This window comes from Asterias amurensis, chromosome 15 (genome assembly GCF_032118995.1).
Source record: "Asterias amurensis chromosome 15, ASM3211899v1".
In the NCBI taxonomy this organism is placed as follows: domain Eukaryota; kingdom Metazoa; phylum Echinodermata; class Asteroidea; order Forcipulatida; family Asteriidae; genus Asterias; species Asterias amurensis.
In genome coordinates, this window is record NC_092662.1 from 1623053 (window position 1) to 1633001 (window position 9949).

Genomic DNA, 9949 nt, shown 5'->3' on the forward strand with positions numbered 1-9949 from the left:
TTGTGTTCTTTGGTGTCGTTTATTTTGTATGAAGCTACAAGTTGACTTTCCATTAAGCTCTAAGCATTATGCTAAACAGCGTCTGCCTGCCCAATAGTAATAAGTCAGACTTATAAAGCTCCCAACTTGCATTTTGGCACTTGAATAGAGTTGAACAATGAAAATGCAGTTTCATAGGTAAACTTAACACTTCGTCTATAGCTAAATTCATTATTTTTTCAAATAATACTAAGTGGATAATTTTCATCAAGTCAAAAAGAGAGACTCCAAAGGTCAAAATCAGTTTTGTGATTCACTCATTTTCCAATAGAGTTGTTATGAAACTGGGGACAAATTGTAAGTCGCTAACCTTGTGTTAAAATTCTACCATATACATGTAATTGCACTTTCAATTAAAAAATTCAATAATGTTGCATTTCAAATTACAAGGTCTTGTGTTTTTATGTACAGAGAATTCTTGGTTCATTCCTGAATTTCTGTGGGGTTAGAGGCTTGTTATTTCCCCCTTTGTGAGGATTCTTCATTTGAAATTCAGTGCATCACAAGAACTGAATTTGACTTTGAAGGCCCTTATAGCCCTTTCACACTAGTCAAGTTCTCAGGAAAATTTGGTTGACAAAACTCTCTGAAAGATAAATCAGTGAGCTTTCAGACTAAACACTGTTGTTTACCCTTATTTTTTTTTTCAATTACCAACAATTTACTTTACTAAACAATAAAATATAGCATAAAATATATACTATAATATATCATCACTAGAGCATTTGAATCAATATATTCATTACAGACACATATCCATCCACTAGAAAACCTTATACATCTCATACAACTTTTCTTAAAAGGCACTGGACACTTTTGGTAATTGTCAAAGACCAGTATTCTCACTTGGTGTATCCCAACATATGCAACAAATCTGTGAAAATTTGGACTTAGTTTGTCATCCAAGTTGCAAGAGAACAATGAAAGAAAAACACCCTTATTGCACAGATTCCTAATAAAAGACTGGAGACCTGAGTTCTTATAATATTTGAGTGACAATTACCTCTTCTCAAAACAATACGTTACTTCAGAGGGAGCCGTTTCTCGTAATGTTTTTTACAATCACCAGCTCCCCATTGCTCATTACCAAGTAACTTTTTATGCCAACAATTATTTTGAGTAATTACCAATAATGTCCATGTCTTTAAAATATTAACAGATATAAACAAGTTTTCCTCACCAATAAAAACATTCCTAATATCGTCAAAATTTAAAAAAATTCAATAGCTTAGATTTGATTCTTCCTGAGTTACAGTGTTGTCGATCCCTGAGTCATCTTTTCCTGCTTTTAGTGTGACCAGTAGTTCCTCCGCCTTCAAGGTGACTTTGTGGTTACTGCCGTACGCAATCCTCATGCTCGTCAAAACCTACGAACGATGGAATTTTTTTTATAACACACCTTTTGCTGGAGATTTGCATGAGATTTGCACCGCCGTGAAATAAGACATCGAACTTGCATAATTTAGGGATATATTTTGACTGGTTAAAGTGCCCTCTCATGACATGAGCAGTGAACAGCAATTTAAAAACTCATTCTTTAAAACGGTCCTTTAATTGTTGAACTGCTTATTGTTGAATAAAAACAGTACAGTAATAAAATCTTTAAAACTCTCCACACACAAAATTATACAAGTTAGCCAGGTTCATTCTTCCTACGAATGCAAATGCAAAGTTTGGTGACGCAACAAAAAAAAGAACTGGCTTTACATCAACAAATTCTGATAATGAAGTTCATCTTCATCTAAACTCAGAAAATTAAACACCAACCTTTTCCAGGGTGTGAATCGCCTTCGAGCTGAGACCAAGCTGGGCCTGTAGCTGCCCAACACGCCATAGAGTGTAACACATGTAGGCATCACAGTCATCTAGCTGTGTTCTATCAGGGGGAAAATCACAAAAAACATCAGTCAAACCTCAAGTTATATCCATATTTTTATTTAGAGGGAATGGGAAGTTGCAACCTGTCAAAGTATTTGGGATTTGAGATCCTGTTGGAAGTAATAACAAGTGGTTCTTGTATCAGGCATGTTTGGTCCTTGGAACAAAGTAGGGACATTTGATTGAGTACAAGGGCTGACCTACATGTCTTAACACTACGTACGAAGGTGGACCTGAGAACAAAAGAGTTCACATAATGTAAGAACTTTAGACACTATGCAAACTTACACACATCCACAGTCTTTTTCAGAATTTTCACTACATTATTTTATTTCCTCAAAACCTCCAAAAATGGAGAATTTTTATTTTATAAAAATTACATCAAAAATACAGTACAAGGGACATAAACAAGTTATATAAAATGACACATTCAAATAATTCAAGGATGTAGGTTCAAATTCTTATATGTGTTTCTTTGCACCATACTGTACAATGTTGTTATACAAACCTTAAAGCACAAACACTTCGCAGTCCGTACTTCAACGTCATCTCATGCTCAGCATCATGGAAAGTCCGCAAAGCCGCATTGAAGGCACCCTTATTTAAGTTGTAGACAGACATGTGGTGTGGCTGGTACACGGAATCAAGAAGTGACACAAGTGGACCGCATCCATCCAAGAAGAGCGCATCATGTGCAAGATATAAGTTAAGGAATGTAAAAAGGGGGAACTGGTTTGCATAGAAAAGATCTGTTGTACCGTCAGTCTCTTAATAAAGACAAGAGAAGGGCGAAACATTAAGAGCAGCCCCCTTTCATAGGCAGCGCACCATATCGATACTTTTCGTCACTGACCCTGCATGTTTTCCTTCGGGTCAAAACCAGGTTTGAAATTTACACTAAACCGTACGCCTGAGGCCAGTGGTTTTAGCCTAGGGCCAGTAAACACTGGGCAAGACTTGGTCTTGTGTTTTTTAACCGACTAAATACATGTACATGTATACCTCACTGTGCAATTAGTTTGTAAACATCTTTTAATTGTGTAGCAAAGCATACTGAAAACCATAAGTTTACATAATACAATATGTTAAACTGTGTAAAAAATCTTTTCTGTTGCTCTGGTCTTGTGAAATGAATTATGCTCCAGTAACCCAGTAAAAGATTTAAGCTACAAGCCCTGTAGTCTTTCTCCCCCTTAAAGACACTGGACACTATTGGTAATTGTCAAAGACCAGTCTTTTCACTTGGTGTATCTCAACATATACATAAATCAACAAACCTGTGAAAATTTGAGCTCAATTGGTCATCGAAGTTGCGAGATAACAATGAAAGAAAAAAACACCCTTGTCACACAAAGTTGTGTGCTTTTAGATGGTTGATTTCGAAACCTCAAATTTTAAATCTGACGGCTCGAAATCAAATTCAAGGAAAACTACTTCTTTCTAAAAAACTATGGCACTGAGCCAGAGGGAGCCATTTCTCACAATGTTTTATACTATCAACCTCTCCCCATTACTCATTTAGCAAGTGAGGGTTTTATGCTGATAATTATTTTGAGTAATTACCAATAGTGTCCACTGCCTTTAATTCAAGCCATCAGTAACAAGAAAAGGATATTTCCATGGTTTGCATCCCAGAAGCTCTTCACTTTCTCCTCAGCTTCTTTGATCTTGTCTGGAAGATTACTTGTGCTTATATCAAAACCACATGCATCACATCCTTCAAAGTCCTCGTCTAAAAATGAGAAAAGGCGCAAGAGGGAGGAAAGAGCCAAAGCATGGAAGAGGAAGATAAAGGATTATGAGGAAAAGAGGTAAGAAAAGAAGATGACAATGGAGGGGGAGAACAAAAGAAAAGATAATGTATTAACAAAAATGTCCTTATTATATTGTAAAAATAAATAATAATGAAACACCAGTGGTACAATTGGTTAAAGGACTGGAGTTTTATTTCATGGAGCTAAAAGCAGAAGACACTGCTGCAATGTTCTTCGCTTGTTGACAAAATTGCAGGTAAGCATTCGCAATCAATGTACATTACATAGATTTTGGATGGTATCCTGTTTCTGAGCGGTTGTTTTGTACTGTTTGCTTGCTTGTTGTTTGTTTGTTTGTTTGTCTGTTTGTTTGTTTGTTTGTTTGTTTGTTTGTGTTTTTTTGGCAGGTTGATGTTGTTGATGTTGTTGTTGTTGTTGTTAAGGTTTGTTTTTTGGGGGGGGGAGGAGGTTGGGGGAGGAGGTTGGGGGAGGAGGTTGGGGGAGGAGGTTGGGGGAGGTGAAGGGGAGAGGCTTAGTAAAATGAAGTGCAAAAAATCTCTGTGGATACGGCCCCTGCACCATGAAGATGCCAGGTCCGATTTTTAGTAGATAAAGAGTTTTCTGAGGAAACTCTCCAAGATGTGTAATTGTTTTATAAATTTCTCTTTTTGGGAACAGGGGTATCATACTCATAACTATTCCTGGTTGACATGGTACCACAGTCCCCAGACAGTTCATCTGCGGACATTTTATAGCGTACATTAACCTATCCTGTTGCACAGAGTAAAAAAAGACAACAGACAAAACAAATGTGGAGGGAAAAACAAATCAAAACATATATTAATATACATATTCAAAAGGTCATGCATATTCAAAGAGCAGACTGTCAAAGAGCCATGCATATTCAACAGGTCATGCATTTAATACACCACGTACAGTATGTGAGTTAGACTAGTCCAATGCTACGATGGCTTTCATATAGTTTGTAGATGCCAGCTCGCTTCAGGATTACAAATTCTTTTCCTGCTACCCATGCAAGATTATTTTTAGTCTTGAGCCCGGTTCATACTTCCTGAGAATGTGAATGCCATACAAATGTTGACGTCACAATATTCGCAACAAATTATTCGCAGCAGTTGAACTGTGCTCAAACTTTTGCGAAACATTCACTGCGAAAACAGAGTTGTGACTTTCACACCAGATTTGCTTTTCGCATTCGCAGAAAGTATGAACCGGGCTTAACACTATTTTATCTCTCTATTTCACAACTTGTTTGTTCATGAGGCTCAGTTTGGACACCCATATTTTTTTGTTAGTGCTCAAAATGGTTAATAATAACAAAAGGACCCTTAAACATCCAAGCATATCATATTTTTGTAGTTTTCCCTGGCCAATTTGAGCAAAAATTAATTAAGTTTCATTACCAAATGCATTCCAATTTATGCATGTTTGACTACTTGGAATGGTTGACCAGCCTGTTGCTGCTAATTTGTCTATAGTTAAAAGATAATTGTAGTCTAATGAATTTGAATGATCTTATTGAACCAGTGAATGCTAAACTGTTAAAATTCAATTACTACCGCAAAACGTTGATGCGACAGCATTTATTTTTTCAACAATATTTTAATGAGCCGGATGTTTTGAATTAATTTTCTGTTGAAATTGGCCGGGAGAACCTACAGCATAAAATTGTTAAAATAAATAAAAATTGGAGTTGATGATTATACCTTATTGGATCCCTGCGTGCATCGTTTGCAGTCGCATTCAAAGTCGTACCAAATCCTGAGAGTATTTTGGCGAGCAGCGGCGGGTTTCATCAGATTCAGGTAGCTAATCACACACTATCAGGTTACCAAGGAAGTAAAAACATAAACAGCAGTTAAGTTGGATTTCAAAATTTGCATAGTGTTAGTATAACAGGGATGTGATAGGCCGCTTTTTTAATTGTGACCTTTTTCATGTTGTATGGCCAGGGATATTGGAATTGAAGGCCTTCGGGCTACAGTTTTTTGGTAAACTTTTTTAATTCCAGACATATGTACCTGGCTTTTGTTTTGTTTTGATTATGTTTGTATTTTGTATGTGTTTTATGTCGAATAAATAATAATAATAATAAATAATAGTAAAAAAACATTGCCAGAATAACACAAATAATACCAACCTCTTCTCCTGGGCTGATGGACTTCAAACTTCTGACCGACAAACGTACGCCGTCGAAAACAAATGTGCAGTTTGGTCGACAGTCGTGGTTAAACATTGCCAACCTGTAATAAAAATGTAAGAACCCCGTCAAATCCATGTTTGACAATGGATCACAAAAATATGGTGCCCAAGTTTGCTTTAAATTTAAAAGAGGGTGACAAAAAAGAATTCCATTCAAAGAAACAAAACATTTGAATCTAAGAAATCACTCATGTATGAATCATGTCTCAGATTTCTAAGGGTTGGTGTCCGGTCGCGTCTTCGGCTAGAGATGCGGTTGGTATCTGTTGTCACTTCACTAACAATGGAATCAGCTAAATTCGAGGATTGATTTGACATTCATGGAAAATACCATATCAATTGTACGTGATAGTCCGTCCAGGCGATTGTACAGTAACATCCAGATCCAGTTTTTGGCTGTTTTCTTAGCTGAAACTTTCACATGAGACTTTTATTGGATCTTTCTCTTTATTTTGCCAATAAATCAGCATTACATTGACAAACACCAATCTATATGACCCTACCTTTAAAACACTAGTTACACATCACTAACCTTGTGAACAGACCCTCACCAACTCCCTTCCATATCGTCTCGTCATAAATAGAGAATGTGTTTGCATTCAGGAGTCTCAGGCAGCGATAGACGCTCTCGGTGCCGATGTCAACGCCTTTAAGACCGGACAGGAAGACCAGTAGGAATTCCATGTCAGGACCCTGATCCGACGTTTCTTTCTCATGATCTTCTTCTTTTTCTAAAGAAACCAAGATAATCAAAGTGTTGTGGAGTCCGTTTTTGACACTGCTCTAGAATTGCAAAGGTCGTTGGTTCGAATCCCAACCGAGTAATATGCCTGTTAATTTTGTTTCACAGAACTCGGGAAAGTACTGAGTATACAGTGCTGACACACATCAGTGTGTATGGGTAAAACCAAAATGAATTTTCTTTATCCCCGATGCATTTGCAAAAATTACACCCAACATCAGAAGTAGGAGGGTTCAAAGTGTTAGCCAGATGGGTGTCTGGTGTCTTTTGGACACCCTGTTTCAAATGGCATTTACATGTAAACATATTGTAAATGGACAATTTGGACACCCAGTTTTTAAACTTCCAGCAAAGTTTAACAACTTTTTATTAGAAGTATGAACGTTTCATTGAATGAAAATGTTACACCTTTGTTTTGTTTGTCAATAGAGGCGGTTATATCATTTGCAGATTATGAACGACAAACAAACACTGAAGTTACAACTTACTTTCATACAGACCCTCTGGTCTCAATGGAAATCCCTGGGAGTTGAAAACTGAATTCTTTTTGGATCGCTTCTGCACAAGAGAGAGGGGATACACAAAATTTGAAACTTATGAATGCAAACTTTCGGAATGAAAAGCCTTCATCTATAACACATTATAGTCATCAGTTATAAAAACCTTTAAATTATGTTGAGTATCACTGTCACAGTATACTTCAATCAATCAATCATTAAATGTAAAGACTAATCCAACAGTCGTTGCTCATAGCGTCTTACAGTAAGCTTTCCTGATGTTCTGAGAAAGATGATTCCACATCCTAGGTGCTGCGATAGAAACTGACGATCCCCTGTGTTTAGTTCTTTGAATGTGAAAAATTGAAGTGTGGGAACAGAAACACAGATTTCTGACAGGTTCTTTGATTGACAATAAGTCAATGAGACATAAAGGGGCTGAGGCATTGAGGCAGCGAAACACATGTAGGAGGATCATACTTGCCCATTCTGTCAAATGAGATTAATTGTCTTTAAAGGGTCTATGTAACTTTTGTAGGACAAAAAACACAATGTCCACAGATTTACACTAAACTTACACAGTTTGAAGATAATGATAGAAGAAAGCTTCCCTGAAAATATTACATGCTTAGGTGCTGTAGTTTTTTGGAAATGAGTAAAACAATGTCATGAAAATAATTTTCGTCTCATGAGACGAAAATTATTTTAATAATCTACAAACATATTTTCATGACATTGTTTTACTCATTTCTCAAAAACTACAGCACCGCAGTAAGTAATATTTGAAGGGAAGCTTTCTACTATAATTATCTTCAAACCCTGTAAGTTTAATGTTAATCTATTGACATTTTCAAAAAAATACCCAAATCCTTTAAATCTTGCTGCTTGTTCAAATAAAACAGTTTCCGTACATCAGGCATGGATTTTAGTTTTTGGGGCCCAGCAATTTTCCTCTGGTAAGGGCACTTCTAAGAGGAAATTTTTGATTTTTATTCGGACGTTGCAAAGAGCACCACATCAAGAGCACAGGGCACCCTGGCAATTGCTGTTGGTGATGTGGGTTATTTCAAGTCCTGGTACTTAATTCTGATCTTGTGAAAAAAAACTTCTGGTCCAGTAAAAAAAAAAATACAAGTCCTGCAGTCTTGTGAGCTTTTCTCGGAAATTTGAGCCCAGACAACCTAACTTACCAGTTGTTTCTGCAGACACATCAACAGTAGCCTTGTTCGCAACTGGACATCACATTCTGCACCTTTCAAGAATTTACACTCATATTGATGGTTAGCATAGTTGGAAGACTGTCAAAGAAAATCAAGTGAAAACATTTTACCAGTTACTCCTAAATTGATTTATTTAATATTTAATCATATATTTTCCTTACTTTCATAGTGGTTATAAATTGTTTTTTTTTTTAAATAAAGAATTGTTGTTAATTCAGCCTTCAGTGGTGTGCTGCAACAACACTCGGACAGTTTTTCTTTAAAACCATTTACTCGGTCAAGCACACTGTCCGACACCAGTGACTGAGTGATAGTAACAGTAACGTCCGACAGCATTTGAACAAGTCAACTTAATATCTCACCTGACATTGTCGATCACAGTAAGACACATAGTTACAGCCACCACACTTCTTCAGTTTTTCTCTGCAAAAAAAGAAAGTTAAGTTAATTGACTCGATCTCATCATTTTTTTCGAAAATACCTCCATGATTTTTTAGGCATACTAAAAAGTATGCGTTAGAAATGGAGTGTTATGGTTTCACACATGATTGTTAAAAAAAACTTTGACAGATTCCACTGCCTTCAACTAATTCACATGGATCTGGCCGTATTCTGAAAAGGCTAGTTCCACCATGGTCCGCTATCGTTTCCACGCCACAGAGACAAAACCTCGATAGGTATTATGTACAGGTTTTCTTAAAATTAGGTCTTCCTACTTCCTACGTCCTTGGCTGATATTGTTATATAGGGCCTTATCAGACTAGGTAAGACTCGAGGAGTACCCGCAGCAGTGACCCGCAGCAGTTTTTCTGAACATTTTGGAGATCTTTGAATTGATGCGAGTTTGGTTTATTGTTTTGATTTTTTCTGACCAGTCTGACCCCCCCCCCCCTCCCTCCCACCACTTTTTTAAAAGTTACTTTAGTTCCATGACCATGGTTACATTTTTACAATTACAGTTCACTAATTTTTGTTTTAAAGATGTTACAAAAAAATGACGTTATTCACACCATTCACACCAACCAAAATAAGAAAAAGTGTTAGTGTGAACTGCAGTCAAATCAAACGAGGACAGCACTTTACATTAAATAACAGACAATTCAGAAAACATGAAAACTACTTTTATATAACATAAGAAGAGAAACGCATCAATTAAAAGTCATCAATCATCAAACATATGCCAGCCCGTCCCGTTTTGTTGAATCAACAAATGATCGACATTTTCTTGTCATGCAACTTTTCGATTTTTACCTTTTCTGAAAGCAGAAACTACACCGGTTTTTCCTTTCCTTGCCGTCCAAAACAAAAACGTAAGGATCCTCCTGACACAGGATAGTTCCTGGTTCGATAATGGTTGTCGCCCGAACCCCTCTTCCTCTATTTTCTTGAAAGAAAATCTCCACTTTCTCGCAGTCCGCTTCTAATTCAGACGCCATTTTCTACACGAATCTCCACAACAGTGATTTCGCAATCACGTGTGTGCACGTGTACAGTATCTGTCATTTGTATGCAATTACGCGCGAATCCAATAAGTAATAAGTAACCAACTTTACATCTGTGTGTTATTATGTGAAGTGAAGTTGGTTACTTATTACT

General features: G+C 36.8%; 1 protein-coding gene across 1 annotated transcript; it reads right to left on the bottom strand.

Moving 5' to 3' along the window:
- Positions 1-137: 137 nt before the first annotated feature.
- LOC139948059 (histone-lysine N-methyltransferase SMYD3-like) lies at positions 138-9789 on the bottom strand. The gene is made up of 12 exons (XM_071946066.1): positions 9605-9789; positions 8716-8776; positions 8324-8431; positions 7125-7194; positions 6427-6625; positions 5833-5935; positions 5399-5512; positions 4361-4442; positions 3531-3649; positions 2426-2607; positions 1807-1915; positions 138-1406 (listed from the first exon to the last, which is right to left on the bottom strand). Exons 1-12 carry the CDS (start codon positions 9787-9789, stop codon positions 1260-1262), a joined length of 1479 nt encoding a protein of 492 aa, XP_071802167.1. The 3' UTR covers positions 138-1259.
- Positions 9790-9949: the final 160 nt, after the last annotated feature.

Coding starts and splice junctions, on each gene's coding strand:
- LOC139948059 (XM_071946066.1), bottom strand. CDS start 9,789: ATGGCGTCTGAATTAGAAGCGGACTGCGAGAAAGTGGAGATTTTCTTT. Junction 4,443..5,398: donor GCACGCAGGGATCCAATAAG/GTATAATCATCA, acceptor TCTGTGCAACAG/GATAGGTTAATGTACGCTAT. Junction 2,608..3,530: donor GGGATGCAAACCATGGAAAT/ATCCTTTTCTTG, acceptor TATCTTGCACAT/GATGCGCTCTTCTTGGATGG.